Genomic DNA, 20,480 nt, shown 5'->3' on the forward strand with positions numbered 1-20,480 from the left:
TAACGAGACCCCTTCGAGATACGGGGGAACTGCTGATTGTCGATGACAAATTGCCCAGATACGGGGGACAAAAACGACTTATATGTGAATGTAATGCTGGGTTTATTTGGTCAATTGAACTAATAAAATATTTGGATAATTGATGTAGTTTTGAAAGTAAATGTAAATTGTAAACTAAAACAAATTTTGTCATTTTTGCCGGATTTAATTTTACAGACGATAATCAAAAAATTATACAAATCTCTTGTACCATCTTTCTATAGCAAAGCCTATTCCCAAATATGTGTTTTTCGCAGCTTGGGCATAGAACAGCACAGAACTCAAATACCGACGTTCAACAGCATTTCGCGAAGGACGTTAGTTAACTAAAGTGTTGTTAAGAATGGGTAAGAAGTTGGTATTTTAGAGGGGTCTCGTTAGGCGCGCGGGCGGCTGATTGCCGATTGAGCACCAATTGCCTTGATTGACGGCGCCCGCACTCCTAACGAACCTGCTTTCAACATGGACGTGCCTGCTCGCACGTCCCGTCGACGAACCTGCGTCTTACAGACTCACAGACGCATCCTCTATGTAGGTCACTATGTGTAACTGGGGTTAGTGGGCTGATGAAGTGATTGCGTGTCGGATTACGGTATAAATAAACAGGTGTGGAATTTTGTGTTATTTATAAAAATCTATGTTTCGTTGATATAATCAAGGTTGGTGTCTACTCGAGTATTTTGTAAGACTCCAAATTGACTTGTTTCAAAGCTGCAAAGAATCCGAACTCATGGTCCCGCTATGCAAAGTCGTCATATTCAAAACTCGTAGAGGCGCTACGCGCTACGACAGCCTTCTGATTGCTGACTAGCTCAAATAATTCGGTTCGATTGACGTCGAGGAATCCCTACTGAATTTGGTTCATTTGTACACAATCGAGGAATTCTGTACCACCTACCGCTACACGGCCGCCCGTGAATTGCCTATTGCTCCAACATATGAAACATAATGTCTTCATTCGAACAATGCCAGACGCGCAATAAATCATTATAAAATTCAAATTAAGCCGGCTTAATGTTTATGTAACGCTTCCGCCGCTTTTATAGTCGCACACACGAGGCGTAACACCTCGGCGGCTAATTCGTTCGTACACAGTAATCAGCAGCACGTAACATCATCAGCGTCTTTGTGGAGCGAGACCGCAATCCATCATATCGGGACAAAAGGAGGCGGATAAACGCGCCAGTTGTTTGCGTGAGAGAGCGTTAATTTTGTTAAGGAGTCTCAATCAGTGAAGGCGTGTAAGTAAAGTCGGCGCGCGACCGCCGCGGGAGCGATTCGAGCGAATTACCGTACCTGGAGGCGCGGGGCCGACTCGTTAGTTGTTGTTTGCCGAGTGACGCGGGTCAATCAGCAGAGACATGCACGGAACCGCACTTCTTCATCCCCCTCTGTGGCCCCTCACCTGTCCCCCGCCCCGCTCGTTAGGCCGCGCCGTCTCTGTCAACTGTGAGACGAGCTTTATCGAATCTACGACGCACGACCCGCGCCGCGGTCGGCCCACTCTTCGCTCTAGTTTGACTCACAACCGCCGGTAAACAAGGGAAATCAGTGTAAAACGAATTTATATGAACGACAAATAGAAGGGGGTTAAATATCGTAACGAGATATTATAGGCGTCTGTCACAGCGGAAGGTGTTGGTAAGAGATGCGGTATCCACGATGACGACCCGGGTCATGAAGGCCCCTTATTCATTCATGTACGAAAAACTAAGAGGCATGTGGCATATTTTGTAGCAGAGCTGGAATGAAATGAATAGCTTGAAATAGTTTGCTTTTGGCTAATTAACGCGTAGGGACAGCTGCGGTCCACGTGGGGCTGCGCGCGCGCCGCCCGCATCTCTGCCGGGACCCTCCCACCTCTGACGGAGAAATCGCAGTTTCTATTTATTTGTGAACAACTTTCATATGCACAGTGATTACTTCGCGTTTATTTTAATAGTTACTAATGCTTTTTATTTTATGTCATTTGATGCACGTAAAAACTTATAGTCTATTATTAGTATTGGCCGCTTTGCAGCTATTAAAAGTAAAATTACTTATACAATTCTCTTCGGTAGATACTGCAAAAAGTATTTTTATTAATTAACCTCTGTATAGTTAATAGACGTCCCTTGATTACTATTCATGTTCTACAAGTGGGCAATAAACTATTTGAACATACTTTGCATGAACATTAGCTTGAAACTATTGCTATGTACGCCGTAATTATCAACACATAAAAAGAGACATGTTCGTAGTTATTTTAACGAAGTTAACAATTATGAACATTTACCGTAATTACGAAGAAGTGATTGTGCGTAATTCCACATCGATTAAGATTATGGTCTGTGTAAAACTTAATGGAAATCGTAGGACATAATTGCTTATACTACAACTTAAGGTATTTACCGACCTAGATTGCTATGAAGTATGTCTTATTCTTTAGTACTGAAATAAACTGGCCACACACAGTATTTATCAACAACGTGGTACAAACTACTAACTATGGTTATTCATTAGTTCGCAAAGAGACATAAAATTTCCATAATCGTAGATACAGCCGTAACGTTAGTTAGCTCCTACATAGCGCGGTACACTGCCACACAAAAGGCTGATTAGTGCGGGGTTTCAAATAAAAACCCTGTTGCTTACATCTTAAATTAGTCCTAAGCGTTCTTTAACGAGACCAATTTAGTTGGTCCGCGAGACGCCGTCGATCGGTTGTTGTGTGCAAAACTGCTTACTTTTTGCTCCTCTCCAGGTAGAAAACACAACGGTTCGAAGCATTTTCATAACAATGCGCCTGCGGCTTTCTCGGTATACTTTTTTGGATGCGATGCGTTTGACAGACACGCCATTGTCATCGTCAGATGACGGACTAAAAACTAAACCTTATATTGATGATCAATGAGAAAGATCGATGCGGAGTCGAACACTTGGAATACCGAACCATAAAAGGTACCAATTAGTCCTGTTGGAGACGAGACTTGAAAATAATTAGATTAAAAGAATAAACGTGGCTCACCTTGTGTAATCGCTTTTGCATAATATCATTCCGCCTTTGAAGTAGAAGGAGCGGCCCATGTCCGCGAGCGCCTGGCCGCAACAGGCGCACTTGAGGCAGCCGTGGTGCCAGTATCTGTCGAGCGCGTGGAGGAGGAACCTCTCGACGATCTTGCCGTTGCATCCCGCGCATTCTTTGAGTGCGGGGTTGTTGTTGTTGTGCGGGTAGTCGTGGCCGTTGGCGGCGAAGGCGGCCTCCGGCGAGGGCGGGTGCGGCGAGCTGAGCTCCGCGTACCCGTGGTAGTGCGGGTTCATGCTCAACGCGCTCGTTGCCAGCTTGACGGTTGGAGCGGGGACCGCTCGCACCGACCACCACAACTACACGCCCTGTTGACAAACAAACTTACTGTTAGACTGGTGACTTATGATTTACCGAAGACTGTTTGAACAACAACATCGAAATTATTCCCGTCCTACCCTATTTAATCAAGGGAAATATTCTGCTTTGACCTCTTTGAGATGTTGACCCATTGTTTTAATTTTTCTTGGCAGCCCTTGGTCAGGGCGCAGTGGATTCAGGCGTAGGCCTGCGGGCGGCCGCGTTTATAAAATTTTCCAATTAGCAATTTCATACAATTAGGAGCGGGGTGAGGGCGCGGGCCGAGGGGTAGGGGATGGTTAGCGCGGGTCGCGGCGCGGGGAGTGCGTCAACCCGATCCAATTAGCTCGCGGCCGGCGAAGCGGCGGGACGCCCGTGCCGTCTGAGCGGCCCTGTCGCCATAAAACTTAATTAAACGTTTTAAAACAAGTATTCATTAAAGAATAATCAAGCTTATGTAGTCATAAATAACTGGATTGTCCCGCGCGGAACGGGTGCCGTAATTAAGACTGCACAGAGTTGATCAAACGCACTGATTTGAAACTACCCTTCATTAAGAGAGCGCGAGTCGGGCGCGGGAGCTTCCGCTGCGGTGCAGAAACTAATTAAGAATAACGGACGCTTTAAAAGCGTAATTAATTTAGATTGTAATTCTATTTCTCCGAGAGTAAAGTAGACAATTATTTCAGTAGCCCTTTCTTTTGGAACGATTTGCTTTGCTGAATGTAATTTGCTTAATTTCTGTGTCCAACGAGATAAAGGGTTGTAGCTGCGTCAAGATTTATTTCTTACATCAGAATCAGCTTGAAGTATGATGAATAACGTTATCAGAGCGGCTGGAGCTATGATTGTATAATGATTCAGTACTAACGAGCGTATCGTGATTAATTAACGTAGTAGACTTCAATTACGATTGGTGCAATGGTGTTGTAAACATTACGTGTTGCATCACGGCCTGTGCTGCATCTGCAGGAGCGTGAGGGAAGTCATTACACCGTGCACTTGGCAAGCATGTCTATAATGAAGGCAGTAAGGGCGAGGTATGGCGTGGCCGGCGTTGCGTGCGTCCTAATGAGCGTCGTCGCGTGCGCACCTATCGCACTTCGTTAAATCGCGCCCGAACTACGCGATCCGAGGTGTATTAATGTCTTTGTTTAGTTAATTCTGCGACGCATTAAGGCATTCGCCCTGTGTTGAGGACTTGAGGGCTTAATCGCTGTGTGCGTGCTACAGTGCCTATGTTTGTGCTAGAAAGGCTCTAGGTAGACAGGAAATTAAGCGAATTATGTCCGTTTAGGTAATCAAGGCGATGAATTTGAAGAGATTGAACTACATTCTGTATAATTTTATTTTACATTCATGCCTAATATTAAATTGGCTTTATTTCGTAGACAGGTAACAATTGCAACTAAAATGCTAAAAGCAAGATTAAATTCCACTTTATGTCAAGCAGTTAGTAGCATAACAAACTGCATCAAAGTGCATACAAGCAGTAATACTTTAACGTAGGTCAAATGCTACACCGTCTCATATAAATCTTGTTATCTATAATATTGCGACAGTTAATTGCATAAATTGATAGTAAAATATTCTTTATAAATATTAATTAGAATCGTTAAGCCATTATTGAAAATCTAATACATAAGTACAATACTCTTTTATAAGTTTTAATTACTGTGTTAACGTTCTTACATGTCTTCCTGAAGTCTTTTATTTATAAATATTTTAATCTATGAATGTGTATCTTTTGTTTCCACGTAATTCCTATTGGTTACCTACAGCAATATATGCAGCCTCGTGTGGTTTAAGCCGGTAAAACTGTTCAATCTGTGACCGAAACAATTTTTCAAAATCGTTCGTTTCATGAAACATGCCGAGTACAATAGCAGTATCAGTTCGTAAATAAAAAACAAATGCCGGTTTTGGGACACGAAACAATTGTGCATAATTACTCAAACTTATGTCTATTTTAGTTGAAACCGTTGTTTATTCTAAAATAGATCGTATTGTTGTTAGGATTAAAGTTTAAAATATGTTTTATTGTGAGTACGCGGTGCGTGTTTAGGCCGGGGGGTGGGCTGAGAACTTAGCAGGTGCCGTTTTCATTATTCAAGCGCCATTGATTGGATACTTTGTTGCCGTTTAAAAATCTTATTAGCAACCGGCCGACAACAAAGCGGTACGATGAGCCTCCTCGGAGCCCCTCTATTTACCTGTTAAGTGATTTTTTTTCAATTACCGCGATGAGGTGCAGGTTCCAAACGAAAGTGTAAGTCATCTTGTTAGTGAATGTTTATTTCCGCGCTTTCCACAGTCTACTTCTAAAACATTTGTCAGCTGCAATAAACGTGATGATTCGACACTTTCGTAGAATTCCCCGAAATATGGATGATAAAGTGACGGATCGTTTCGAGCGATTAATCATACTTATCATTGTGACAGAACAGAAATATTAAAGAATTAAAATTATTTACCGACTAGAAAAACACGGAACAATGGAATTATTCATGGCCATAAAAACTTAAACAGTTATAAAAAAGCTAATGTAAGTAAACGTATCGGTCACTTGTTTTAACTGCAGGGTTCCCCAAGAACAGCCGGGCGCCCGCACGCCGCGAATAATGTAATTAAGGCGAAACCGCCGGCGAAATTAAACGCGAAAACGGAATGAGAATGTGAGCCTAATTAGAGCCGGGAGCGGGGCGGAAGACGCTGCAGCGGCACCCCAGACCTACCCTCCTCCCCCGGGCCCCGCGCCTCGCGACTGCACGCGGGACCCCAACACGTGACGTAACGTCTTCATCTATCCCACACAAACACGCATGCCTAAAAAACCAACTAATGATGTGACCAAATTATAATCCACATGAAAAAAGGCGCATTCAAAAATGCCAATTAATTTTAATTCCCTGCAGAACTAATGACAAACATAACTACGCCAGTAATATTAATTCTGTGTTAATGAGCCGCGTTTTAACGAAGCTATAAAATATTAGCCTTTTTTCTGCTTTTTATATTGCATCACGCAAATAATCACAGCACAGCGCACGTCGGTCGCAAGCATAAATCCAATTCGTTTTCTCTCACATCCATACTAATTAAAAAACTGCGGACAAATTGGAGCCCACTCTTCGCCCACGGGAACATAAAATATCCATTCCATTGACAGCACCGGTCTGCCATTGATTAATTTTATCCAATCGGATGCGAATTCAAGTTTTTCAGGAGTTAATTGTCATGCTTCATTAGGTGAGTGACTTTCGGCGTTGTGTGCGATTACCGATTTATTCACTGATGTATCGAATATATCCGATTTCAATTACCTACAATGAAGAATGAAATAGCGACTCATGGTGTTGAAAAAAATGATGGCAGCGTTTTGAATGTATCAGCCCACTTATAGTAAACGGGTATACAGTACATGAGACTAATGTGTGTAATATTATTTGCATATAATGACCGTTAATGTGGCCAGCGCATTATTCATCCGGCGTGACCTCAAAACGGCCGCAAGAACCGTTTTATCGATGTACATTCCCTCTCCATACATCTGTGTATTTTAAAATGGTTATTTCATGATAGGTAGGTAATTACTAAGGAATCACGTAGCATATACATAATTTTATAGAAATCACGAGTGGTAAACGACGTAATTGACGCACGATGGTATCTGATCCGACAAAATTGTGTGCCATATTCTTAATGATAGTTATTATGTGGGTATCAAATAAAATATGGCTTTTAAAATGTTTGGAAACGGTTGTATAAAGTACCTACCAATCTTTTTTTACCGACAACTAGGAAATTTCGCAAAGCAATGTTTATAACTTTAAGTTTATTTACACACAACTTTTAAATACATTAAAATATTTGTAAGACAAAAAGTGAAGCGTATATTTTGCATTGGTATTTGCCTAACAATGTCCGCCTATTTAACAAAAAAAAGTAATTGTGGCTTTCTTTCAAAATAAAATTGTGTACAACTAACAGCGTCGATCATTTTCTCCCTGATTTTATCCTCATAGCTTTCAATTCAATAACTAGACATGCATTTGGTTTTTCCGGGTGGGAATTCTTAGCTGCAGTTTCTTTCAATAGCTTGCTTAATAATCTCAGTTTCTATAACATAGAACTTAAAATTTTCCTGAGAAAAACCTTTCCGGAAAAGGGTAAATACTGTTTTTATGTTAGTCCATTACTATCATTAGTGATAATTATGATTATCATTTACCTTGTCAGTCGGAGCCGTGTCAGGGTTTCGCATGAATAGTTAGTATTTGGTAATATTTTGTCCTTGCTTTGTTGAGGCTGTCCGTTAATTGCCAGTTACCAGCTTATGATGGAGGAAACATACAAATAGTTTATTTTAATAGTATTTCATGCAACTAAGTATGTAATACGTTTTTTTAATTAAGCCCGTACGAGTTGTCTATTTTGTATTAAAAACATATACTTATTCTTCAAACCACTCACTTAACATATTAATACACTTGCAATAAAACGTTTAAGTCTATTCATGAAGAATTAACCTGCAATAAAATTACAGGCGAGTGAATGAACTGGGAGTCGCACGCGCACGAAGAATGCTAATAGGAACGTTTTGTAGTACACTAATGGCGAAGGATTTGTCATTGCCGGCAAGCAGGTGTCGTGACGAAAAACACGTAATAATGACCGTACAAGTGTAGACATTGTCTCCGACAGATCGAGCGCTCTCGCCCGTAATTAGAGGCGACCGACCGAGGACGACACAGAACTATGAATCATAGAGGAGGCATCGATTAACCTTAAGCTAAGTCAAGAACGAACCACACGGAAATAATTCTAGAACAGATTACCAAAATCGCATTTAATATTATTAGAATTGGAAACTTCCCTAACGCTAATCAAATAAAGATATCTGTGACAGATACAATAATAAAATTAAATGTAGCCATGTAAAATGAAGTTTAATATGTTAAGTCAATTTTCAATGCTTTGTAAAAATTGATAGCGATCACTTTATCAATTATAAAATCTGCAATGTTTAAAGCTACCGCTCCAAATTACGCACGGATAAGACTTGAAAAAGATGATCTATAAACGATAATTTAATTAACTGATCGTAGATTACTTAAAAAATTGATATAGGATCTGTTAAACAACATTATTAATTAAATTGATAATGATTTAGTTCGAAAAACAAAGGTGCCGCCCTTACTACTAATAGGATAACATTGGTCCGATGTCCTTCTAATAAATTTTATTTTGGAAACCTACAAAATACAGATTATTAATTAATGATGAGACGATTATCGCCGCGTGATTGTGATTGCGATTATTTTGCGGTTTATTAGATAAGATCTATTTTTTGCTACCGAAGGGATGACAGTGAAATATGCTTTTTGCAGGTGTAAGACAAATTATTGTGAAATAAATAAGCCCTTGTCCTATTGGCTCCTAAGTAAATATTGTATCTTCAGTTTAGGCTTCAAAACATCATATTTATGGTATATGCGTTCAATAAATAACTCGCTACTCGTTTATCTGCTCAACCTACCTATCTATAGTCTTTTTCAAAAAGGATCATAAGTCCACAACACAGCTTTAAAGTGCCTCATCCAAGAGCGTAGCAGTATTCAAGGCTCTGCGTTTGTCCGTCACGGCGGACTGACCATAATTGTGCCTCGTCCAACAAATATATTAAGTATTCGTGATAGAAGTGAGCAGTGTGTAATTTTAGAACGTTTTGCCACAAATGTCAGCCTCGGGCGGGTCCAAAGTGTCCGACACTTGAACTTGTTGCTAGCCCGACACGAGTGAATGCTGCCTGTTTACTTTGATACCAGCCAACGATGCTTTATTAGCAAGATCTTCCATATAACCACATATGAGAAGCTAATAGAATATGACGTCATTAGTTCGGAATACGTTTTGCATATTCGTCACGAATAATATAAAGAATTACATGAAAAAATATGCGTTTTAAAGCTTTAAGGAAAACGTCTGCCTACACGTGTTAAATCAATTATTATTTTATCCGTTCGGACGCATTTCGAACGCTAACCCACTCGTATATCTATAATTTCCTTTCAACGGGATATCTCAAGTGCACGCAACGTAAATCTTTTTCTCATCTTATCTTCTATTGGGTGCAAGTTAAAACCGTAATTGGTACTTGAGCCAAAGTTAAATATTTAAAATATACGTCAGTTAGTTGGTCGAAAATTTTAAACGACTGATGTCTCACAGGTCATTATCATCTGATGGTTATAGTGATAATACTTCACAATCACAACGCATCCATTGTTTCCATCAGTGAATGAACTTTATGTCATCAGGCACACAGTTATTGTCATCAATATTATATTTTGTTTTTTATACGCCTTTGAAAGGTCAAAGAACTATGCAGCGACGCCATCTTTGATTGTTTTCATTTTATTTTTCATAATGACATCATCATGGAGTTTTATTTGCACTTTTTAGGTCTATTTTAGTATTTTTGGAAAACAGGCGCCACTGTATCAGTGATTTGTCAAAAACTAATATTTATGATGTAGGTACAAATGTTCTTCACGAGGTTTTTTGTTGACCCAAGAAAAACATCAAGTGGACACAGGTCTCCACTTAAAAGGACTTTCAAAAGCTAAATTGCAAATCTCCTCTTGTGTTCTAGACGAATGACAGATTGATATATCGACAATTTCAAGTACTGTAAGAACTACATAATATTATGGGAATCCTTGTCCGTCTATTTGACTTGTTCAATATAATGAACACGATAATAGCCTGTAAAGTGATGCGTACATTTCTACGAACACATTATACTGAGTTAGTTAATAATGAGCAGGTAAACCGTGGAAATATAAGTTGTACTTATTTCGAGGCTTATGTTAAATACATGACATGTGGGTTTTGGGTAGGTGTGTTCTACAATACAGCTCATTTAAAAATTCTAATAATTTGAAAGATATAAACATCACGATGGTTATTTTTGAAAAGCTAGGCGGAGGTGTCCTATATGACAGATATTTTAGGTTTTTAATAGGCGTAATTTTATGATAATCCGGTTTACAACAGTTAATACGTTCTTTGACGAAATTGTCATCGGGAGACTAATTTCGAGCTGAAAATAAACAGACTGCATTCAAAAGTACATGAGCTTTTTTTAAATTCCAGGTAGGTGTATTTGCTTTGTGATAGATAAAAATATCCTATGCTTAATTTAACCTCCAGGTCTAAAACTGTCACTGGCCACTCAATTTGACTCTAAATTCAAACATATTTTCTTTAGATGACCTTTTTTAACTTACATTAGAAAAAAAAGAACACCATTTCGACCACCGGAGATGGCAAACCCGTAAGTCAAGACTCAAAATAAGAACTTCTATTTCTGGCTGTTACTGCCGGTCTATTTACGAAGTTCGTTTTCCAATAATATAATGAAATGTTTCGAAAGCTACTTTAAAACTTTTTAGAAATATTAACAAAGTTTGTTGGTAGAAAACAAAAACGTTTGACGTCAGTTAAACATGTGGTGGTACTTTTAACAATACCTGCGAACAATACCTACAAAAAAGTAAAAAACTATTTTTTTAAGTTTATGGATACAAAAATGAACCATAAAATTATTCAGCCTTAACGGTTGTTTTACTGCATTATTACTTAGCATGAACTTTCAAATTCATATTTTTGTAGTAAAACTGTGTATCAAGATACATGTGTTTAACATCTGCAATTTTACAGTTACTAAGGTACTTTGCAGTTCCAGTTATTGAACAAATAGAAGAACAACGCTACCTATGTATCATAAACATATCGGGTATTTAGTTACTACAGACAATTTAAACAAAATACATATTTTATTTTAATACCATTAACCTATAGACTTTTGAATCTTTTAAAAAATAAATATGTTCCATGTTTGTAACCGACTTTCAGAAGAAGGTTATAAATTCAAGCGGATAAGTCATCTCAAATTAATATCCATGTCTAACTTTCCCTTTGCTAATGTGGATATTTTTTTACTATAAAAACCTTGTAGAAGAACAAAATATGAATACCAGTTTTGGAGCCACCCCAGTACCTACTAAATATATGCTACTAATTAGTACCTACATATTGTAATTAAACCGTACTATTTCCTTTTAAACTTATTATGTACAACATAGGCACTCGCTAACATTTTTACATCCATTTTAATTACACTAGGTAGTAAAGTCTTCATGCTATTTCATAGGAAGGTAAATTATCATTATTATGATGTCTTCATTATTAATTTTAATAACCCATTTGACTTTGAACGAGGTAAGAAGAGGAGGACGACTATTCTTGTAGTACGACCTATTGAAGTCTGTTTTAAGTGCCCAGTAGGCACAATGTTAACTAAGTATGTTCCAAAAGTTTTCTGTGTTTCATACGAAAAATTACAAATTAAATTACATACGAAAAATTAAAAATACATTTACGTGATTACACCAGATATTACCTATAATATTCTCACTTTGCTTTTTTATTCAAATTCAAGTAAAGTATTAGTTTTTTCTGAGAAGAGAAACAAGTTATTGAATTATAAAAAACTTAGTACACAACACTTACTTCATAACATTCTTCTTCTGACTTTACAACTTCAGACCCACAGTTAGGAATTAAAACTGACCAAAAACGCAGTCGGATAAATCAGGATATTCTAAAGTCTCATAATCTACAGACCATAACGAATAAGATAAGTTGAAGTATAATTTTATTATTGTATCTCACTTCAGACAGATAATGTCGTTATTCGGTCACTTTCACACCGTTTTATAGCTCATAGCGCATCGAACATGCGCCAGCGCATTGCGATGCGGCGCAGACGCACCGAGATAGCCGTGATTCCATATCAATTTATCGCTTTTACTACACACAAGCGTAAACTACGCACTTTCTATCGTTCTATTAGATAAATATCATACAATTTCCTCCTATAAAAATCTCGACATTTAATTGATTTATTTACTTTCTATGTACTGCGGGAGAAATGACATGCTCTAGTGAAACCGCTGCATAATTTCCCGCGTCGTTTGAGCGAAGAAAGCAGTCACTTGATTGGTTGATGGTGTTCGTAAACTAAGATATAATTGAGTTACGTTTTTATGAAACAATTCATCATGGTAATTATTTCAGAGAAATCGTTTGCTACTAATTTTGCCTCTTAGAATGTTAAATTCATTTAAAAAGCGGTAAATCGGTTCTTACCCTCAAAAAGCGTAGAACGTGAGCATTGAGACCACTGACAAAGATTTTTTCAGAAAGTTTTGCAAAAACGAGAAAGCTTTTTATTGAAATTTTCAATATTTTTTTGGGCGTTACCGTGAAAAGCCATTTTGAAGTAAACACCATTCATGATGAGTGAGCGAAGGCGTAAAACATCTGGTTTATGCATACTTTTTGTGTTATAACTGTTAAGTTAAGCGGTTAACTGACGTACTACCGTTAGCTGCGCATGCGACGTCAACCGCAACATTAAATTGTACCAGGATCGTATTTATTCCAATTCCTCTCCAGACATAACAGACATGTTATTTGTTGTTTATTAATATCAGACGAATAATTATATTCTTTGATCATTCGTCGAGATTGCTCCGAGCTATCGTTTGGATTATAAAAGGTTCAATTATAATAAATGTAGCTAATTTCAATCAAATAATACCACTAATTAGCTGACATCGAACCTTCTTTGTGCGGGCCGCTTAACAAATGACTCAATTGATGTTGTTATATAATAGTCGGGCCTTCGCGGCCTCATTATAACCAAGTCATTCGGGGTTCACGTATAGTCACGATATCAAACTTCGAGTAATAGAAATCACTGTTCAATTAATACTATGTAAGAAAATGGCTCATTAAACAAAAATACTTCGTGATGGACGATTTATAAAACGTTAACGTCATTATAATTAGTTGGGAACATTTGGAATCGAATTGATAGATGATTATCGATTAGAATTGGTGGAAAAGAATCGAGAAGAATACGTCGCTGCTGTTTGTAAATGATGTAGGTATGTAAATATTTTATTTATGTATTTAACAAGATATTTAGCTTACATAGTAACCCATAACTATAAAAAAGCTTAAAAGGAAGACTCGCGGTCTTTTTTCATTTTCAAATTTAATTTGCAAAAAAATAGAACATGATAGCAAAAAAGCATCATCATCATTATTAACGAAGGGCCTTTGATATTAATATAATGATCGAAATTAAATAAAAAAAATAGTAAGTAATTACTGAACAGATGGTCAAAAATCAAAACTTATGTTTTAATCGAGAGCTTGGTTCATTACTGGTTAATTATGAAGAGCCTAAGGCTAATACCGTCTGTCTACAAATATTTTAGTTTACCAACTAATTAAAATTAGGCAGTGTTTCGCTTAGGTAAGTAGCTATGTTTTTTTACAATAATTGCTACACGTGTATCTTTAAAGGTAAAAGATAAGACAATGAAAAGTTTCTTTGGAAATATGAACATTGAACAGGATACAAGAAACATAGGTTTATTTATTGTGACATCTGTTTTATGAGAGAGGAATAGATGGAAAAAATGACAGATAGTTTAGGCTAGATCCGCAAGAGAATAAAAGATTATGATTAATTCTATTAAATCAGGAAATTACAGTTACTACCTACGATAAACAGTTTGACTACCTAGATCAAAAATACGTCAGCCAGCTAAAGCAAAAGAAAAGGTTTTTAATTGTTTACGACTAAAAAAGAACACGATATTTTTGAGGGAATGCACCAGTGGGTCTGATATTTGTTGCCTATGAATGAAGAGTGACATTGACTGACAAGAAACTTGGATAGTGGTTTCAAAACGACGGGCGGTCTGGTACGAGACGGTTCAAAAACTAATACCAAGTCCTTTAAAGCAGTTAAATTTATTTTCCCCTTAAATTAAGCTACGCTTCTTTAATTACGTAATAGAGCCTTCCAGAAAAAACTTTGACGGCAACATCCTACTATCCTACTAATAATATTATAAACGCGAAAGTTTGTATGTATGGATGTATGGATGTTTGTTACTCTTTTACGCAAAAACTACTGAATGGATTTTAATGAAACTTTACAATAATATAGCTTATACATCAGAATAACACATAGGCTACAATTTGTAAACATATTGTTCGAAATACTAAACCTGCGCAGACGAAGTCGCGGGCACCAGCTAGTACTTATATAAAGTTACTTTTTTGGGACTTGATCACAATCTCTTCTGAATTGGACCATAGGCGTTCACCATAAAAATAAATATGGCTACGAATCGCGATGGGTCTCAAAGAAATTATTCGGCCGGTTTTGTAAACCGCAAAGAATTTATTCAGAACAAATTGAAGAAGTACTTAGATAGCAAAGACAAGTTGACATTTAGGTACCAGCTTTCTATTTAAAATACCCCAAACTTAACAAACCGAATTCTGAGACGAAAGTCATTGCCCGTCTGATGATACAGAATTGAGAAAAGTAAACATGATATACGCTCTTGTATGTCTGTCTGTGCATGCATGCGTAGGCGACTGTATGCTCCAAACACTACTGTTTGCTAAGCCAATCCCGTATTAGCTTTAGAACAAACTGTTTTTTTATTTTAAATTTCGTGGTGATTAGGTAGTTAATGTTTTGGAGGCTTCGTAAACAGGGAGCAAAGTGTTCGGGTTCGAAACTGGATAGTTTTATAGAAATTGGAGGTTGAATTTTCCGATTACAACAATGTTGAAAGATACACTTGCCGAGTCTGAGAAGGTAATCAATGGAAGCCAGTGGTGCTTGCTGAGAAGTCTGTTAGTCCCCATACGTCACTATCTTGAGGAAGGTCGGACAGCGGAAAAAAGTATGATGACCAAAGTTAAAAATCTAAAAACTCAATCGTGCAATGTTAAAGCAACACATTCCCTACGTGTATTACGCTTCAACGCCGCTTTGACGAGCGCATTAAAAGTTTTATTATATAGCAAGACGGGATAATAAGCGGCGGCCCCGGTTCACATTGATGGACGTTTGACTGCGCCCTGACAGCCCGTTGCCAGGTGGTCCCAACTATTGTGACACAATTTTATACCCAACATAACAGTTCCACGTTTAAATTTTCGTAAGACTGTCACAGACAACTATTGTACATTTTATTTCTCGCGTGTGTCGTTGGCATTAGAATAAAAGCTCTCGTGTCTGCACCAAACCGGGCCGTTTCTATGCGTATGATTTTCTCTTTTACTTGTCGCTTTAACGAGCGCGACAGAACATTACCTACGTAGGTCGCTCATAAAAATTTCCTAGGCAAGTTTCCAAAGTACTCGTAGTGTAAGCGTGCCACAGCCAATACATGTTCCGGTCACAAAAACGTTGGAGAGCAAAGCAAACAACGCGAGCATAAATCTAGAAGTTGTAATGAAGCGTTATTGGTACGATAATAAAAGCTAAATTGATTAGCGGTGGTCCCGCGCAGGTAGACCGCATTCCGGGGCCTCCCCCGCCGCGCCGCCCGCCGCGCCCGCCGCCGCGGGACCGGGACACGGGAATGTTTGTCATAACATTATACTCACGTTAAGAAATTACGTTGTTACAATTGGTAGCTCAAACTGAGAAGTCCTATATTACATTAATAATTTTTTTGTGGAATTTCACTAATTGCTATTCACCAATAGGTGTCTCATGTGCTTAATGATACCTTACTTAATTTCACTAGATACACCAGCGATTTTCAATAAAAATACCAAAACTCGTATTACCTGAAACAAGAATAAAACATTCGTTAATACAACAATTTAGGTGTATCCAAGCTCAGGTAAACTGTGGAACTTGCTTTTTTACCGTTGTGAGCGTGAATTAATACCTATCTGCGCAAGAGCATGACTCATCGGAGGGCGCGGTGAAAATAAGCGGAAAATTAATAACAGATCAAGGTTGCAATCAAAGAACGTCTGCACGTGGTGTATTTTTACATCATTATAAAAATAAACACTTGTTTAACAATATTTTAATAGGCCATAAAGTCTTACCTATTTAATCAAAAATACATAGGAACAGAACTAACTGATTGTATTCCTAATTATAGTCTTTCATACGCACAATATTCTGAGAATTTTATTTAGGTAAGTAAGCTAGTTTTAGTAGACGAACAGGAAATACGAGAATATTGTATTAATGAGCTTCACATGTATCTTGAAATAGAAGTTATATATAAACTACAATACTTCGTGTTTCAAAGCCGTTTTGTACTAAACAATGCTATAAATATTAAACAATCTATAAAATGTTATACACGCATCGGCTGTAAGTTCATATTACTTTATTATCTCCGCTATTGAAGACTTAATAGCTACCAGATGATAAATGTTTCAATTTATACAAACAAATGAGAATCGGAACATTCATATCGTCAACTGATCTTTTGAAAATCTTTATTTTTGTTACACTGTGGTCCAGCGAACCAGTGACCATTTTATTGGGAGAGCGTGCGTGGGCGCAACTATACAAACGATAAATTTAAGACCGCTAATAAAAATACTACTAACACATTTCCTACACTTTGATTCGACCTGTTTATGTAGATCAAAGAAATATGAAATAAAGTTTATACAATACTCTCATAATAACTTTGTATATTTCGAAGATATGTATGAATGAACGTCCCAGCTACAGTCATTACAGAGAGCTATTTAAAGATATCTCTTGTCCAATTAAATGTTAAGATTGTGTTAATTTAAACACCTGCAACGTATAAAGTATGAAAGTGATGAGGAAGCTGACATATCGCGATGCAGGATGACGGTGTTAATTGGGATTATTCCTTTTAAGCCGAGCTGTTAATTCGTCGCGAATAAATTCGATTGTTGAGACAAGTTAATGTTCGCAGGTGAGTGGCTAATGAAGTGATGATTGTTAATTACCGAGGCATGCATGATCGTAAAGATTTCGACTATAAACGCGAAGTTCCACGTTGCATCGGTAGCGGCGACGTCGGCGCGCGCGCAGTCTCCCTCGCGTGATGGCATCCCAGCTTCATGAATGAACGGCGTTCGGACTCCATTCAACCAGTTTGGTCGCGCACTGATAACCGCTTACCCACTTTTAATCTTATCTACTACACGACTTGGTACCACCACGTGAAATGGAGCCATGGATCGGCGACAGCGATTGGCCGGCTGGTCGCTCGCCCCAAAAAACCAACCGTTGCCTTCCTCTTTTCATTCACACCTTTTTACGATGTTTTTTGGTGAATGAAGTCGTGTTCGGGATAATTATTGAATTTCGACGATTCGTTACGAATATCGATGAGCCGGAAGCCTATCGGCGCGGGTGATTGCATCGGGTGATAAAATTCCGTCGCTCAGAAAGTAATTTTATGGTTTTTAAGCTGAATTTTAGTTTGATCTGGAATATATTGTTGATAATGCCGTCAGTGTTACAAATAAAATTACTTCTACTATACGTAGACTCGTTCTATATAACGTTAATTCGAAAACAAAATAAGTTTAGCTGTGAGACAATGAAAGCTCTCATCGATTACGAACAATTGGCTCACATTGTTCTCAATGGTAATCCGGAATGTCAAATTAAATTAATGAACAAACAAGTCTGGTGCAGCGTCGGCCACTGGATGGATATTAGACGGCATTATAAAACGAATCAGTGGTAATAACGCAGGGGATCTAATTAATTGCCGCCGATAATAATGGCACTCAGTCTCCCCTAGCAGACCCCTCGACATTTATTATTCCAACAGTACCTGCACAATACGGAAACAGAGAATAATATTTTTTTAATTTCTCACCGGTCCATAAATACTTTACTGCAACTATGAAGTAATAGAAACTTTAAGTATTATTTTTAGCACAGTACTGATTAAACGTAAATAAGTTTAAATACTCTTAAAGTGGAACAAGGGCAGATCTGGAGTAATGTAATTAAAGGGATTCTCTTGGAAATCGTGTCAAGGAACATTTCAACGGAATTTTATGTAGTTGTTCTGTTTGCGTTACAAAACACGTACATACATGAAGAGGTTTATAAAAACAGGACATTCGATTTCCCTAACGTCGTCGCTGGCGATTCTCGTCGTCGTGTCTACATTGTCTACTACTCTGTCGAATTGCAATTCACGGCAATTCAAACGCACACCTTCATATTGTTATATCTCCATTTCATTGCTCGCCTGGGAGTACATCTGGCCGGGCTTCCCTCGCACGGCGCCCCGCGCCCCTACCCCACGTCCATTAGTGTTTTGTGAATGATTTAAAAGCTCTTTCGGATAACTACTCTGTAAGTGAGTAATATAAGACTTGCTTCCTATTTTATCAGTGCTCCCCAAATTTGAGTGCGCATTAAAACATTAAGTTGTATTACAGGCATTATTATCAACTCGAAGTAGCTGAACGACTGAAAAGGAATGTAACTCGTTCAGCTGAACGAATTAATGGACTAAAAATTCTTGGAGTGAAATAAAAAAAAATGATTGGAAACAATAAAATAGCTTTTAGCATAACGAAGATTCTTTGGCAACGCTGAAAATCTCGCCTGAAAGTTACTGTCTTCGCCTTATAATGTATTTACCTAAATAGAACAGCTAAAGACATTAATTTCATCAAGTGGGACTGGCATTCGATTGGAGACATCCCTGAGTATTTATATCCTCGTTATGTACCTGATATATAACAGGGAACTTTCAACAACAATGCCGTACAAAAATGTGTACATATATGCGAGAGTATAACAGAGAAACACAATAACACGAAATTTCCGAATCCGAGTTTTAGTAGGCAGAGCGAAAGCGGAAGAAAATCCGTCATCTGTGGGTCGTAAACAATGCTCGTCGGTACGTAGGTGCATGTAAATGAGAGTTATGGTAATTTATCGGCGGGGATGGGGTGGTAATGATAAGATAACGCTTTTGTTGCCGCGCGCCGGAGATACGGCCCGTGGACGGCGCACACAACACCGAATTATTTTTAGTGTTCCCTAATGAAATTGGGAAAACGGAACGCTTATGGAATTGTCTCCGACTGAGTTTTGGTGTCACGGCTTTCTTTGGAGGTGACGCTCTAAATAGATTTCTTACATCATTTGTGTGTGTTTTGTATGATATGAGAAACGTAACTAGTGCAGTTAACATTGAACATGTTGAGCAATAAAATCTTGAAAAAATACCCCTCGGTTAATATTCAAGTAATAATAAAAATATGCCTAATGGGTTCTACCTTGAACAAAATTGTCAGCTGCGCATTACACAATAAACATTCTTTAGCACATATAAAAATATTTATTTAAACAGTTTGTTATACATGTAAACAGTACGCCTAGAATGTTTCGGAACATTTATCAAGAGTCGGGCTCACACTTGACCGGCTTTTTATCGTGAAAAATTACAAAACAAAAACAAGATTTCACACTTAAAGCATTTTATTGGTCGACGCAAGAATCCGTCGGACCATTGAGGTGAACGGTCGAGGATAATTTTTAACGTGAAAGCTTTTACTGAATGCTGTAGTACTGTCTAAAGAATTCACATTAACGAAACTCTGTTACATTCCTTTAATACAAATAGATGCTGAACGTGTTGTTTTCTAGCCGCAATATTTTGTTTTTAAACAATCGATTTTTATGACATGAATCAGTATCTATTAACAACTCATAATAATCGAGATAAAATCTTTAGATTCTCATTGACATTGAATTACCGTTTTGTCGCTTAACGATTACTGTCATCGTGTCTACAATAGAGGAGATTGGGGTAAATTGGTAGATAAAAATAAATTTATCTTTATCTATGTATGTGCAGTTAACGAGACCCATCAGGGGTTCCCGGCCCCATCTGTTTCCCCTGCAGACATTGCGACGCCAAAAACTATTATTACTGTAAAAATAATAATTCATAGAATTCGTTTATTTAAATCTAAGTAGTTACGTATTTACGTACGGACGCGTCTTAAGTAGAATGATAAAAATACTTTTTGGTTGAAAAATTGTGGTCGTGTCAAAGTGGCTTCCACTTGGTATTTTTTATTTGGACATAAAATACCGTAACGGTATTAGCAATAATGTACTCGTAGGTATAAAATACCCACT

General features: G+C 37.9%; 1 protein-coding gene across 2 annotated transcripts in view; it reads right to left on the reverse strand.

The window, feature by feature from the left end:
- LOC124646096 (LIM domain transcription factor LMO4) overlaps window positions 1-20,480 on the reverse strand; it is an 83,185-nt gene that overhangs the window by 51,771 nt on the left and 10,934 nt on the right. For both annotated transcript variants that reach the window (XM_047186142.1, XM_047186141.1), the window contains exon 2: window positions 3,047-3,411. In XM_047186142.1, the coding sequence (XP_047042098.1) occupies window positions 3,047-3,339 (293 nt within the window). In that variant the 5' untranslated portion in view covers window positions 3,340-3,411. The remainder of the gene's footprint in view (window positions 1-3,046; window positions 3,412-20,480) is intronic.

Source organism: Helicoverpa zea, chromosome 3 (genome assembly GCF_022581195.2).
Source record: "Helicoverpa zea isolate HzStark_Cry1AcR chromosome 3, ilHelZeax1.1, whole genome shotgun sequence".
Lineage (NCBI taxonomy): Eukaryota > Metazoa > Arthropoda > Insecta > Lepidoptera > Noctuidae > Helicoverpa > Helicoverpa zea.